The 16,504-nt window shown below is 38.5% G+C and overlaps 1 protein-coding gene across 8 annotated transcripts in view; it reads right to left on the bottom strand.

The window, feature by feature from the left end:
• Positions 1-16,504, bottom strand: part of PLEKHG1 (pleckstrin homology and RhoGEF domain containing G1) — a 215,788-nt gene that overhangs the window by 44,025 nt on the left and 155,259 nt on the right. For all 8 annotated transcript variants that reach the window (XM_043543149.1, XM_037894979.2, XM_037894978.2 and 5 more), the window contains 2 exons: positions 10,001-10,101; positions 3,115-3,184 (listed from right to left, as the gene is read on the bottom strand). In XM_043543149.1, the coding sequence (XP_043399084.1) occupies positions 3,115-3,184; positions 10,001-10,101 (171 nt within the window). The remainder of the gene's footprint in view (positions 1-3,114; positions 3,185-10,000; positions 10,102-16,504) is intronic.

Here is a 16,504-nt window from a genome sequence, read left to right as displayed (position 1 = left end):
ATAGTGTCAGAGTGTAAGCATTTGTGGTGCTGATATGCTAAAGTCAACTGCCTGCTTCTCCTCTTTTGTTAATGATCTTGCAAATTAAAAGCAAGTCTCCCCATCCCCATTAAGTTGCTGGTGGTGTTTCAGAAGTGTATGTTCTAAATTTCCGGGTGCTGAGTGAGAAGTGCAGAGTGCCAGAATTAAACACTCCCTGACAACTCCTCACTTAAATGTGTGGAATACTGAAGTCAGTCTTCTAATTACATTGGCATCCTTACAATGAAAATGAGAGAGTGGGAGCTGGCAAGAAAATATATAAACGCACTCCGATGACATGAGCTGTAGCTCACGAAAGCTTATGCTCAAATAAATTGGTTAGTCTCTAAGGTGCCACAAGTACTCCTTTTCTTTTTGCAAATACAGACTAACACGGCTGTTACTCTGAAACCTGTAATTAAGCCATAGTTAAGCTTGCAATGGAAGCCTTTTATCAGCCTCTGATTACAGTTATTAGCAAAAGCCAAAATGTTTCAGAAAACTAATGTACTGAAGTTAACATACTTCTCCTTCTAGATATACAAGCAGGAACCACAGTTGGTGTAAGCTGGCATTGTGCCACTAGCTTCAATGGAACTACACCACTTCATACCAGGTGAGGATCTGGCCCACAGTGTATTAAAATATTGTTAGTCTCAATCCTTCAGGATTTTTTAAATTCTATTTATGACCTGTGAACAAATGACCCATTGGCAAACTGTGAGATAGCTAAAAATATATAGAAAATGATCTTTTGTCCCTTGCCAAACCATTGACAGCTTCTAGCAATAAAATACAAGGTGGTATGAACAGGTTTTTATTTAAATATTGTAAGTTATTATTAAATATTTATGTAGTGTCATAGCTTTGCATGTTTCTTTTGTCAGTTAGTGATTTTTACATTATCAGCTAGTTTACTATCCAAGGTGTGTTGAGGCCAACAAACCTAAGCTGCTGTTTTAGTCTATATTTATTTACTATGGGCAGCCTGTATTTTGTTTACTAAGATAAAGATTCAAATCCACAATTACTAGTCTTTGCTGAAAATGTGCTAACAAGTTCACAGTTCTCAAAGCAGTTGTATCAAATCATGCATTTGCACTTTTTTTTTTAAAGGCTGAATGTTTTCTAGGTGAAATTCAAATGATCAAGTACTGTGTGACTGTGAGCCTATTTTCCTTTGTATATATGATTATGCAATGAAAGCAAAATTGTTTTGTGGCAAATTTTATTTAGCACAGTCATATGGTGAGTTCAAGTTCAAAGGGACTGAGTATGGTCAAATTTGGACCAAAATTATATTTTGCAAAATGAAGCTTATTAAACGCAGACACACGTCAGCCCTAACACCACATACATATTTTCATGAATATAATATTATCAGTCCAATAAACACAGGATTTTTACAACAAATAATCTCCTGCATCCTGTGCCCTCAAATGCTGTAGCATCACATTGCGTTTGAGAGCCTGAAAGTGAAACTGACTTCCTAAAACCAAAACTCAGCTAAACTGAATAGTCTACTTTCATTTCCAAAGCTTAATGAAATACAAAAAGTAAACAAAATATGAAAACAGTGGGAAGTAATTTTTTTTAAAATGTATGGAGCCAGATCCAGAGCTTGTGTAAATCAGCATAGCTCTACTGAAGGCAATGACACTTTGCCAATTTATACCACCTAAGGATCCAACCCATGATGTTTAATGCGATAAATGTCCCTTTCCATGTTTATTTCAGATCAAAGTTCTTGCTTTGTAGCACATTTTGGATCAACAGATCACCAGAGTCCCAAATGAACCTATCCAGCACATGCAATTCTTTAATGAGGCAGTTTTATCTCCATGATATAGGCTTGTAAGATTCTAGAGACCTAGAACTGACTACTGGAATCTACTAAGACATAACCAGAGATTACCGTACTGAATTCTAACCCTACAAAAACCGAATGGTGGGGTAATTTGGTTTAGAACCATAGAATTGTAGGACTGGAAGGGACCTTGATAGGTCTTCTAGTCCAGTCCTCTGCACTCAAGGCAGGACCAAGCATTATCTGGGCCATCCCTGACAGGTGTCTGTCCAACCTACCCTCACAAATCTCAAATGATGGCGATTCCACAACCTTCCTATGCAATTTATTCCAGTGCTTAGCTATCCTGACAGTTAGAAGTTTCTCCTAATGTCCAACCTAAACTGCCCTTGCTGCAATTTAAATCCATTGCCTCTTATCCTATCCCCAGAGGTTAACGAGAAAAATTTTTCCTCCTTGTAAAAACTTATGTCCCCCCTCATTCTTTTTTCTCCAAACTGAAAAAATTGGGTTTGTTTAATCTTCCCTCATAGGTCATGTTTTCTAGGCCTTTAATAATTTTTGTTGCTCTTCTCTGGAGTTCCCCCAATTTGTCCACATCTTTCCTGAAATGTGGTGCCCAGAACTTGACACAATATCCCAGCTGAGGCCTAATGAGCATGAAGTAGAGCAAAAGAATTACTTCTTGTGTCATGTCTTACAATGCTCTTGCTAATCCATCCCAGAACGATGTTTGCTTTTTTTTTGGGAACAGTGTTACACTTTTGACTCTCATTTAGGTCTATGACCCCCAGATCCCTTCCTAGGCAGTCATTTCCCATTTTGTACGTGTGCAACTGATTGTTCCTTCCTAAGTGGAGTACTTTGCATTTGTCCTTTACTTGTGTTTTTGTTTAGTTCCGTTTTTGCTTGTAATTGTCTGCAATTATCTGGATGAAGTTAGGACTTCCTGGGATTTTGCTTGCTAAGACTTCACATTCCAAAAAGCTTCCAAGGCTGCTTACCCATCTGACCATTACCCAGTTGCTGGCCAATTATACAATCACCCAGCATTTAAAAAAGGGAAAAAAGTATGAACTTTGATCCAAAAATGGTGCCCATGGAACCCAATGGACAGAAAAGTGATTCTTCCCCTCTATTTTGTTCTGCAAGGATTATCTTGTTAAAATCACCACCAAAAATCAAGTTTAGGTATTCAGAAGTTAATAGGTTCATCTTAATTTTGCATACAGTGGCAAGGTGTTCTGATGAAGATTCTTTTCAGAAGTAAGATTTTTATCACTTACCTTGGAAACAAAACATTCTGCAATAGCCACAGGGTCATTTTCACAGTTTTTCAAATCTTGCAAAAGTTCACTAACAAAACAAATAAAAAGGAAGAAAAATTTAACATATTTACAGTATTTTTATACATATACATATATACACACACACACACACACACACATATATATGCTGCTTCTTTGTCTCCTCTCACATCATAACAGCCATCGCTTTTTAAGCATTAATTATAACCACATCAACATTCATACCTACACATTTCTTGTTTCCTTCTGCAAAAACACAACTGTAATTTGAGTTTCTTCTGTGCTATTCATGTTATTCCCCTTCATTAGGCAAACTTAGTCATACACAATCATATGAAAATACTGATTTGCGTGCACACAAATGGGTATCTGCTCACATGTCTGCCAATTAGCCATCTGACTGGAGAATTGCTTGTGTTCAATTTCAACACATGCATAAAATAGTCACACACAAAGGTATGTCTAGAATTACATGCACCTGATTCAGGGAGTTTCATTTTTGACACTATATTAAATAGTCAAAGAGCAGCACTTATACTGCTACCCAAATGAATTCAGATTTCTCTCCCTCAGGATTTTCTACTAGACCCCATCTCCATTGCACTGGAGGGCCTTTCACTTTAAATAGATGGGCAAGAAAGTTGTTAGTGGACTTCATGGGATTCTCTGGTCTTGTCCCTTACCTAATTATGGGAACTCTGGTTACGGTAAGTTTGTTTTGGAAATAGGCTCTTGGAAATGACATTCCAGCATATATTATTTATAAACCACAAGTCACAACATGATCATGGGATAGTGGTCTTCTAAGAAGAGATGAACAAATTCTGTGACTAGAGTCCCTTCCCACAAACTTGAAATATGCTGGCTGTAGTGCTTCTATTCTACTCACACAAAGGAACTGGTCATCAGTTACATTTGAATACCAATAGTGATGTTCATGTACAGTGAAATGTAAAATGCAGTGAAGCAAATGTCCTATTGTGTAACAATCGTTGCCTGACTTCATATGTTCTAGGAAGCAAGAAATAACTTCTCCTAATCTATCAGGAGAGGTATCTCAGCTACTCTGAGAATCACAGATGAGAAGCAGGAATGGATTGCATATACAGAAAGAACTGTAATAACTTCAGAGTAAAAAAAAACCCTTATCTACCTTTAATAACTGGAGGAAAGAAGCTTCTTCCTTGAAAGAAAGATATAAAGATAAAAATTGGACCACTGGATGTCTGGAAGAAAATGCAGCAGAAAATAAAACCCCGAGAAGTAATACTTCTGACACTCCAAGCATGAATTCTTTTATATTGTGAGCAAGGCACTGAGAGAGTATGGTCACTGTTGCCCAAGATTCCATTCTTGAGGGCCGAGTCAAGACATGGTTTGATCATTCTGATTTTGTAGTGTAAAACACACAGAAAATGAAGGCAAGAAAATTCAAGCAGAGGAAGAAAACCTCTGAGCTTTCTACAGTCTTCAACTTTGTTGAGCTGCAATGATAGTCACACTTAGACAAAATTAGGAACAATAAGCCTAATTTCCTGTCAAACAAATTACTTATAGGACCCAACTGCCCCTAAGGAAATCCTTCCTTAGGTGCCATTTTTGTCCCAGGTGAGAGTTGGCTTCTTCCACTGCAGTTTTGCGTGCTGAGAATTCTAAGCTTGCACCTGGAAGATTTCTTCTTCTAGTGGACATCAATTCCCACTTGATAACAAGAAAAGTAGTAACAGAACTAGGAGTTCAGACTTGTATTTTGCCCCTCTGATCTTTTTGAAAGTTTGTGTGTCCAGTAGTCGGACTATGAGTCAAAAGAGTTGGGTTTTCTTCCCAGCTTCATCACCAACTCACTATGTAATTTTGGGCAAGTAATTTAACCTCTGTGCCTCAGTTTCCCCATATTGCATATGGGGATAATGCTACAACTTGCTCATACTATATGTCTGTAAAGCACTGTGAAATCACAAATGAAAGGTGCTGTAGTAATGCCAAGTTATTATTTTAAAGACTGATTCCTTTTTTGCGATTGAGTTTTGGAAATCATGCCAACTGTCCTGAACAGCCCCAGGAAATTCCTGTTGTCCAATAGCAGAACCTCTCTTGAGTTATTAGAATATGTAAACACTCATGAGTTGTTACATATTATTAGCTGATCTGAGGAAGAGCTCTGTGCAGCTCAAAAGCTTTTCCCTTCCACCAACAGAAGCTGATCCAGTAAAAGATATTATCTCACCCACCTTGTTTCTAACACTCATGTTATCAGTTCTACCGATATCGGCATTCTCTAATGCTATATTATTTCTCTCAGAGGTGCCAGTGTCACTACCTATAAGATTCTACACTGCTTCAGTCGGTTCTAGGAAATTAACATCTAGAACATCAGTATTGGTAAGAAGGGCCTGCGTGTGGGGGAGTAACATAAAATAGAGGAGTACTGCCCAGGGTTCTAATCTGAATAACTGAATCCCCTGTAATAATCCTCTTGCCTCCCTTGTTGCCAATCAGCAACTCAAGTTTCCATGTGGCAGCAGAGAGATGCCATCTTGCAAACTGCACCCGAAAGGGAACTAGAGGGTTCACAAACTATGAAAAGGGATACTTCCCAAGTCCTACCTATCACAGTTACAGCTGGGCACTTGACTTGCTGAAGTGACCTGTGGGAGTCCAATGGCATGAGAAGGCAGCAGCTCTTTTAGCCTTGTTTGCCATGTACGTTACGGTTTTCACAGACAACAGAAAAACAACAGTCCTCAGTATTTGTGCCACTCTTATGCTCACTGGCCACAGACTTCATGAGTGTACAGAATGAGTACTTTGAAGCAGCTAATATTGTTCTAGCTAAATTACTGAAAGGAATCAAAATGGTGTGCGCTATTATAGTCCAGTTTGGTTGACAAACGGGGAAATACAGCAAGCGTTGCTATGGGCTGGATGGGCAATCATAACAATAACAAGTACTAAAATCCAGTGATCGAGAGGGAGGGAGGAACAGAATTCACAGATAGGTTTTCAATACAATATTTTCCTTTTAGCTGGTCAGTTTTTTCACCATAACCCCTTGAGGAGTCTTTGATTAATTGGACTGACTGTTGGTTTCAAGGCAAAATACTGTGAGCGGCCTAGCTTAGGGGAAGATTTTCAAAGACAAAGTGTAGTAAGACACTCAACTCCTACTGGAAAGTCAATGGGATTAAACTTCCATTTGTGTCTTTGAAAATACCTTGCATGCTGCATATCTTCTGATTGTACATGAAGTTAAGCATGCTTTCGTTTTGTTCATCATCTGTAATCAACGTACTACAGAAAGAAAGAAGCAAGATGAGGACAAGGCTTTCCCCCCCTTCCTGATCTGAGATGGAGTGGAACAGGGAGGGGAATGATGAGTATATGTGGGGGAGCCCTTTTAGTCTCCAGCCCAGGACAGTTAAATGGCCATGGAGTACTGCGCATATCTAAAAGAGAGGGGTAATCCAGTTGCAGTGGCATTACTGAAAAATTCTTCGTCTTCTCAACAGACAAAGTGCACCATTTGGTGAACAAAAAAGAAAAAACAGCAAGTGCAGGCAAGTAATTAGTACTTTAAAACTGATTTTTCATTTTTCAAGTGTTTTTACAGGTTTATAATGAAAACTTCAGGCTACCGGTAAAAAAGAAAAATCAAGGGAGAAATACAACGCCAGCATAACTACATATAGCCCAATAAAGTTCCTGTGGCCAAAATTACTTAGCGGACACATACTTTTCTTATGTTTCTTCTGTTTTAATATAAAGTTACTTTTCTCCTTAAATGTAGCACCCGGAGTTATTTCTAAAAAATGCTTCTCTTGAAAACAACCCAAATGATGTCAGCATGAAGATAACAGAGCAGGAATCATCTAACATGATATATTTAGAGATACTGCTCCTGCCGCAGTATCTGTATAATTGAATAGGAGGGTAATGGCAGGTCCAGGCCAGCAGCGTGGTAGATACACGATAATGCAGGATCCAGGTCAGCAGTTTTCCCTTATTCCAGCACAGATTCAGCACATGCTGACCCCCTTCCACTACGCTTAGGAAAGGTTAGCTGCAGTACTCAACAGCACTTCAATGCAGAACTTCATTTCAGGTTTTAAGTACAAGTACCTGATTGGGGTGGGGAGTTTGTCTTAGATTATCTTTTACACTGAAAAGCATTTGTAAGGACTTCTCTGGGAAGGAGGGGCAGAGAAGCAAGACAGCAGAAGCTGGTTAGGAGAGGATTTTTCTTCCCTATGTAAGGAGTGAAACAACATAAGCCACATTGGAAAAAGAGAGTGGGGGTCTTCCTCCATGATATGAAACAAGACAGAAGGAATATATTCAGGTGCTCTCTTCTGAGAAATGGCAATGGGAGCTTTCGAAGTAGAGGGGGCCATGACGCAAGCACTGGAACTAGCATCACAATAGCAACCTTGACAATTGGTGCAGTCTAAAACTCAACAGTGGTTCAGCTACAAGAAGCAGCTTGAACTAGATCACAGTCTACCATGTCTTAGTAAAGACCACAAAATCCCAGTATTACAAACCCTTATGAAATCACCATAGATAAATCCTACCATGCGTGTAGAATAACCACGTTTTAAAATTAAGTGACCGATCTTTATTTCTCTGAATACCCATAGGCATCAAAATCCACATTCCAGATGAATGGCCAAAGACAAGTTTGGAAAAACAAACTCACTTTGAAGCTATAAAACCACATGCACGCACTTGAAACTGCTAACTCATAACTGCCAAATGCAACTTTTTTCAAATGTAAAAATAAATAAAGTTAGCAAGCAGACTCTAGAGCGCATTTAAGTCCCAGCTGCTACGTGCCAAGTTTCAGACACGAGTACATTTTTATAGAGGAGAATTAAATCCCTGAATCTATATTGGGATCTATAATGAAAATGGTCAATCTTCAAAGCTACAATTTCCACATAGAACTTTAAATTGGGGGCCTTGGAAGACATTAAAGATAAACTTCTTCCAAAGTTCTAGTAAAACTAAGTATAAAGCACATGATGGTTCTCTAAAATTGTAGCACAACTATTTCTCCTCAAAAGTGATTTGAAAAGTTTTTTGTTTTTTTTTTTTTTAACTTCTTAAGATCTTTGTTTGCAATTTTGCTATTCCCCTGCTACAGTCGACATACTACTAAGCAGCACATATACTAAACAGTATTTACAGTTTTGCCAGAAAAACTGCATCTACAATAGGGGCTATTGCGAGTACAGTTCTGTTGGTCACAAATCACACCTCATCCTACCCCTGTCCTACGTAGCTATGTCAGCAGAAGTTTGTAGTGTAAACCTTGCCCCACACAGAGTATGGGGTGATGACTGAATTCTCAACCTGGTGAGGAAGTCAAGCACTAACTGTCTGGAGGTCATGCCAAATAAGTCAAATGTGATGTTGGTAGATTGCAGAACGGAACCTGAACATAGTGTGAGGATTATATTGGTCCTTTAAATTGACAGTATTTGTCTGCTGTTTCTTACTCATATTGGGAAGTTGGGGTTCTTGCTGTTGGAGGATTAGGTGACAGCAGTGGTCAAGATTATTTTTCCCTATGTCTAACCCAGAAGTTATAATCTCAATACCATGAGATTTTATGACTCCATCATCTTATGTTTAGGCTACTTCCATATGCTTTCCATAAAGTTACACCTTAAATCCTTTCAGAAACTGAAGATGGTGCAAGATGCAGCAGCCCACTTAATGTGCAGGGTACCTCACTGTGAGCACACTGCACCAGTTTTCCATGATCTGCATTATCTGCTTTGGGTTTCTGGGAGGAGTTCTAGGCATAGGTTTTTTCCAATAAAGCCCTAATGGACCTTCCTGAGAATCCACCTCTCTCTCCATCTGATACTGCTCCAGTTATAATCAGCAGAACCATTTTAGTCTGGCAATCCATAGGGATGGGGTCTGTTGACACGGATATTCTTTGTGATGAACTCTCAACTTTAGAATTCATTCCCGCATTTTGGTTTGAGAGAGTCTGAATCTGATGACCTGCAGGGCATGAGGAAAAACAACTATTTTGGGCTTTCTGGAGAAATAAGCAATAGGCAAGGGAGTTGAGGGAGTGTAGGACACCAATATGATCAATAAAGTTTGTTTGTTTGTTTTGTTTGGGGCAGTTGACCTTGAGTACGTAGGCAAAATTATACTGCTAGATTCAATAGTGTTTTCAAATGTTCGTGAATAATACCCGGAGCATGAGATAGAGGTTTTTAAAACTTTTTTGTTATATAAACCATAATTAGCTTGGGGTGGGGGACTTTGCAGATAGTTCTAAGCAATAAAGAAAGAACTAATTCTTAAACATTGGTATTTTAAAAATATAAATTTATTTTTATGTATTGTTTTGCCATTTGAAATAAACTTTAGTACTTTGCAAAATGTTATCTTTATAGGGCCAAATTTCTTTCCTTTGTGGGAAGAAACTGCATATGGGACAGGAAATTCAGAAGCAAGTTTCAGTTTGCAGCATTTCCTTCTAAATGTTCTGTCAGAACTGGCAAGATTGTGGTTCTATGCCTGCAGATGTTGCAAGACCTACACAACCTGACAACACCTGTCGAGACTAGAGAAGATTTCCTCCCCTCCAAAGGCAGAAAGGAAAATACACCAAAAAATGAAGGGAAATTTTTACTTATACAATCAGCAGCTAAAATTATCAGGATGGGCATAGATGACCTAATCAGAAACATGAAACAAATCTTGTTGAGATCAAAGAAATATCAATTTCTTATTTTACATTCATTGGCTGTACCAACCCAAGAAAAAGTATTTATTTGTTTTTTTTCCCCCGTTAATACAGTATCCTCCCTTGTTTTCACTTTGTCAAATATTAACTTACCTGTTGAAATGGTAGATATCTTGTATGTTTCCAAACAGAGCTGATCGTTCTTCTGTCCCCAGAGAGAGCTTGGATTGGTCAGTGATACAATCAAGGTAGTCCTGTGAAATAAATTAGAAGGAGGCCTTAAACACTCCTGTTCTTTTCTAGATCAGTAAATGGAGCTATCTTTAATTGTGCAAGAGATTAGTTCCTTCCTATCAGTTTCACATTATTATTACAGTAATCCCCTCAGTAGCTCTTCTGTGAGCAGTCATTCTATTACCAAAGATAACAATACTTATCTGTTCACTCAAACCAAGAAAATTACTGAAGACTGAATGCTACATTATATTGCTTACATTGGACAGAGTACATTTTTTATAGCTACAGACATACACATTTGACCCATGATAGATGAATTGTCTCAGTTAATTACTCAATAAAGTCAATGATGTTCTTCCATATTCATTTTCTTTTTAAATCAGTGGTTTTTCGGATTTTTTTTTAAGTGAGTTATATTGGTAAGACACCTGGATTTAATAGTGATTCCATGACTAGAGGCTTGGAAAATGCAATAGTTTCAAAGCTGTAAAGAGGATTTGTTTTTAATCCTAAAAGGAACAAAATGCACTCACCACCAGTTTGTACAGGATAGAACTCCTATATTTTTATCCATAAGCACACAACTCATCCATGTGGACTGCTAAACTGAATGTTACATTGACATATACTCTAGCAAAGATTTATTTTCATGTCTAGAAATATGGTTTATTTAATGGCATATAAACTAGATTACTTAAAACAGTCAGGACAGTATAATTCTTGCAGGGTAATAGCTGCCAAACTCTTCCTCTGGTTCTGATAAGGGCTCTACTCCCCAACGTGTCACCTTTCATTATTGTGCAGTTACAGTATTAGGGCTCCTCAGATAAGGGCAACCAAATCCACAGAGCTGTTTAGCAGAGCATAAGTCATAAAGCAAGGAACCCAGCACATCACTACAACATTTATAAAGAAACTCTGCAGGAGGAAGGAAAACAATAAAGGAAAAGTGAAAACAGCTGAAAATGTGAAATGAAAATAAATAAAGGTCCCTTACCCTGGGGTTAGACAATGTGGTGTGGCACCGTACCAAAAGCCACATAACATTCCACAGCACTAAAAGGAAGGAACCCTGTGAGATGTCAGCTAGATCATGAAAATCTTTACAGTATAATGGCATTCCAAAGACAAAAGGGGGGAAAAAAAGGGAAAAAAAAGACAACACCATACATACGGGACCAGATTCAGCCTTAGTGTAAATCCCGCCAAGACAAATGATTTACATCAGGCATGAATTTGACCCTTGGCATTTAGATGCCCTCTCAAGGAGGGTTTTGAATTACAGAACCTGAGTCTCCATTCACTGATCCCTGTTTCCCACTAGTGGAGTTGCACTGGCTTCAGCACAATCATAGGTGTAAGAAAAATCAGGGTCAATCATTCCTGCTCCTTTGTGTTCTACCACTGGGTCACCTGCATTCCCTCCTTCACTTACCTCACACGAATTCTAACCCCAACAGTTTCCTCAATTAAAAGGATCATTCACCAGCACCATCTAAAAACAGCATCTTATTTCTAACTGGTACCGTTCGAAAATTGTACTACTCGAAGACAGCTTCACAAGTGGTAGGCAGCAAGCAAGCAGCATAGCCTTTATTCTTCAAAAAGGCTCTGCAAGGCACAGCCCTACCCCACCACCACCTCTACCAGCCTGTGACCTCATAGTCCAAGTCTGTTCTTGAAGTATGTTTGCATAATAAGTCCTCGGAACAAAGTCCCTGGGGCTTTCTAAACCCTATAACTGACCTTTTGTTTTTACTCAGGAGCTGCCTAAGAGTAGACAATTTTAGAAGTTTGGTGGGGCAGCTTAGATACAGCACTCTAGGTCAAAGAGCCAGAAGCAAATGCAAAATAGAGCTGGGAGGGACTCTTCCAGCTATAGTTTTAACTCGTGGTTCTTTTCAACAAAATGTAAAGAATGAATGAATGAATGTAGTAAATTAACCTTCCCTGCCCTACCAGTAAAACCAACCATGTAAAAATGAATAATATGGAAATCTCAGGCATAATTCCCATCCTTTAAAAATGTTTAATGTTATTTTTAGCACCGAGGACTGCAACAGAATTCTGGTGTTACATGACAGAACATGTTTAAAAAAACACCTACACACACTTTTTACTGAATAAAGGAAAAGTTTCTTCTGCCCATTAGTGCTATCTTACCTGGTGTTCCATTTTCCCAAAAGAGGAATATTCCACAAATACTTTCACTTTTTAAATTTTCTTGTAGCCAGTGTACAGAGAATGACCTCAGTTTTGTGACTTTTTTCATATCTCATCTAGTTATACTCCACATATATCTCACATACCCACACACTCTTGTGTCCATCACTAATTCTTAATAAGGAATAAAAAGGCTTTGTACACAAAAAAGAAAAAGAAAAGAAAAAACAGCTCCACATGAGTTGGTGCTTTAGCTGCTGACACTGTTTGACTAGCCTATGTTTTGATACAGTGAAACTACAGATTCAAAATTGCTATTCTCTTTTGAGAAATTTCCCTCATAGCTACATTTCATCCTCTCCCTTCCCCCAAATTACTTTAGAGAGAAGTTAGGAACTCATTGTTCTATTTTTGCTTTTTGCAGATTAATGTGAACACAGTGCACCTGTTAAAGCAGATGATGGAGTTAATGAAGGGTATACTACCTCACTTTCAGGGAACTGCTGAGACTTGGGACTGCTTTCAAAATCCTAATGTCTTTTGATTGTAGGCACAAGTCTTTTGACTCACAGGCACAAGTTCTGCAACTATTAAAGTGACGTTCAACAAAGCAGAAGAGGAAAGGGGAGAGAGAAATCCTGTCCAAAAAGTGTCTTTATTAGATCATTCAGATTTTTTTTTTAACTAGGGGGATGACATTTATTTTTCAACAAACAAAAAACAAAAACAAAACACACTTATTTTCTTTTTTTTCATTTGTCTGAAAGAAACTTGAGAGAAGAAAGGAAAGAAAATTCTCAAACTTTTTTTTTTTTTTTAAGCCAGACACGCACGTGTTATAGGTCAGAACAGGACATCTGGGGAAAGCTTGTGGGCTATATTAACAGCAGCATTTATATTTCAGTAGTACCCCGGGGCCAACCAAGTCAGTGCTATACAAACATATAGCAGTAGGTAGTCCCTGCTCGAAAGAGCTGTCAGTCTAAACAGGACAAGTTATAACAGGTGGATGAAGCAAATAGGCAGGCTGGGGTCAGGGTGGGGGATAAAGGTGAAAGGGCAACAAAAATAGGATGTATGCAGTTCTGAGCCAATCAGGAGCAGTTGTCACAACTCATCACCTACCTAGCTCTTTTTCTGGCAGCTTTCTTTATGCCTAATGGAAGAGATTAATTTTGAGCAATCTTCACAAAGCGGCTTTGACAAAGGCCGGGCACAAAGTATAGGACAGCACTTGCATTAGTAGACAGAGTGCACCTTAAGGAAATATTATCCCCTTAATTTATATCAGCTTTATAACATCATATGTGCTATCTTTAAGGCTTCATAAACTCATTCAGAAAGTAGACGTGGTATTAGGATGCAAACCTTCAGTGGGTCAATGATGAAAGCAGATCAAAGGTTTACAGTCATGATTTTCCCCCTAATTTTAATGACCTCTTTAGAGTACGATACTTTAACCCCAAGTCAGTTACTGAAATCTACTGCCGCATACTGCGTATTAACAACTGTAATCATCTGAAGCCAGAATGAAAGGTTTGAAGCTCTCCGATGACAGGCCAGGTTGCCAACATAATGATACGGTGCAGAAACCAACAAACTTTATTAGGACTGAGCACCAGGCTTAATAATTGTATTTGTTTCTTGTCAGCACTCATGGCCCCCACTGCCTGGAGGGATTTGTTTATAACCTTTGCCTTTATTGCTGTTTTATTGCCTGCCAGAAGGCCCAGCAAAACACATAACCTCACTTTATGAAAAAAAGAACCTTCCTCAAATTGATGTACGGAGCAAGGATTGCTTTAATGACATCACACAATTTTCTAGTCCTATTTCTTCAAACCTTCCCACACCTGGAAGAGTCATGTCAGATTCCCTCTAAGGATTGCTGGGCCTCCCTTGCTGGGTTTGACATTTTCTCCGTTTATCTTTCATCACCCTTCAAATCTGTGGAGAAAAAAATCTCCTACAAGCTCTTATCTCACCCTTCCATTGGTCTCCTCCATAATCATGTGAGAATGACCCTACAGGGCTATGAAAAGGAGATGGAAACTAACTTCAGGTTATCCAGTAAATGATCCGCAATTAGGAAATGGAATAAACTGTCAATTTGTAAGAAGAGAGTTTTGTGCAGATTCACATGTTGAGTAAACCAAGTTTTTGAAGTCCAAGCCTCAGGGAACTAAGCGCAAATTCACTGGTAGCACTTTTACCAAACTAATCACCTATGCATTTTTTGCACGTGGAGGTATTCCACTTAAAAAGTTAGCCTTAGAATAGATTGCTCAGATTGCAGACTAAAATATGGGAATACCTATGGCAAGGAGTAGTCGTTTTCAATCTGTGGTCTGTGGACACCTTGGTCTGTGGACACTATGTCTAAGATTTCCATAGGGGTCCACACCACCATTTGAAATTATTTAGTGTTCCGCAAATGAAGAAAGGTTGAAAACCACTAGCATAGAGGGTAGGAACTACATTACCAAAACACACTGCATAGAAAAGACAAGGTCTTATGCCTTTGTCTTGTAAGACATATTCAGCTTTTATTCAGCTCTGCAAGACATTATATGAATGTTAGAGAAGCTCCCAGTTATCCATTTACAGGATGGGACTGAACATCTTTAAAGAAGAGGATACAAAAGACACAGGTCAATGGGTAAAACTGCTTAAAACAAACTAACAATGTAGACATTCTCCTTTGCGAAAAGGCAAGCACATAAAATATGACACGTGTTGATCAATGTCAACATTAAAACGATTCTTACCCACAAAATAAAACCAGATATCAAATTCACAGTCATCCTCTTCAGACAAAGGCCTGAGGTGGGAAAAAGCAGACTGACCCTACATTTTGCCTTCAGTGTCTTAGTGTCTTATTCAACAATTGAGGGCCCTTCACTGCAAACACTCTCCTCCAGCCCCCAACATGCTCATATCTAGAGATTTAGCAAGAATGCCTCAGCTGACTTCAAGTGTTGTAGCAGCATGTAGGAAGATAGCCAAGACTTAAATCATATGTCAATATCTTGAATTTAGCTGAAAACAAGTGGAAAGCCAGTGCAGCCTTTGGAGAATTGTTATAACATGCTTCCTGTGACTAATACTGCCAAGCAAGTGGGCAACTGCCATCTGCACCAGCTGCTTCTTTTATGTGTATATTTTATCTACATATTTATCTGGCATCCAATGCCACAGCTTCCGGATACCATACAAAGATTAAAAACAATATTGACAAATATGTTGGTCACATCAAGCAGGCAGAATAAGACAGCTAAATGCTGGATTCATGTGAGAGCAGCTCATTACAATTAATATAAAGTACAGTGAAAATGCAGTTGTAAGTAATTCACAGGTTTGCTCCTTGTTAATATATCCTATTTGCTTGACTAGAGGAATCAGTCTAAGGGTTAATTTTATAAATTGTTTAAATCAATCCACTCCTTTCAAAAACCAAAACTATTTAGCTAGGACTTCTCAAACAAAGGAATTTTCTCTGTAATATACTCACTTACACTGGTAGAAGACATGTCACTATTTTAAAACAGCTCTCGCTTATTCTGTAGTTGTTAATGAATACACCTGCTATATAAGAACAGTCATACTGGGTCAGACCAATGGTCCATCTAGCCCAGGGTTCCTGTCTTCCAACAGTGCAGGTTCTGTTCATTCCCTCTGAAGCAGTAAAGGAGTAAATAAAACTTCCTTATTTACTTGCTCCACACTAGTCATGATTTTATAGACCCCTGTCATATCCCCCCTTAGAAGTCTGTTTTCCAAGCTGAAAAGTCCCAGTCTTATTAGTCTCTCCTCATACGGAAGCTGTTCCATATCCCTAATAATTTTTGTTGCCCTTGTCTATACCTTTTCCAATTCCAGTATATCTTTTTAGATATATCCAGATCTGCATGCAGTATTTGAGATGTGGACGTACCATCGATTTATATAGAGGCAATATGATATTTTCTGTCCTATTATCTATCCCTTTCCTAATGATTCCCAACACTGATCGCTTTTTTGACTGCTGCTGCATATTGAGTGGATGTTTTCAGAGAACTATCCACAATGATTCCAAGATCTCTTTCTTGAGTGGTAACAGCTAATTTAGACCCCACCATTTTGTATGTATAATTGGGATTATGTTTTCCAATGTGCATTACTTTGCATTTATCAACATGGAACTTCATCTGCCATTTTGTTGCCCCATCACTCAGTTTTGTGAGATCCCCTTTGTAACTCTTCGCAGTCTGCTTTGGG

This window comes from Chelonia mydas, chromosome 3 (genome assembly GCF_015237465.2).
Source record: "Chelonia mydas isolate rCheMyd1 chromosome 3, rCheMyd1.pri.v2, whole genome shotgun sequence".
NCBI lineage: Eukaryota > Metazoa > Chordata > Testudines > Cheloniidae > Chelonia > Chelonia mydas.
This window is presented reverse-complemented; position numbering and strand designations above follow the sequence as displayed.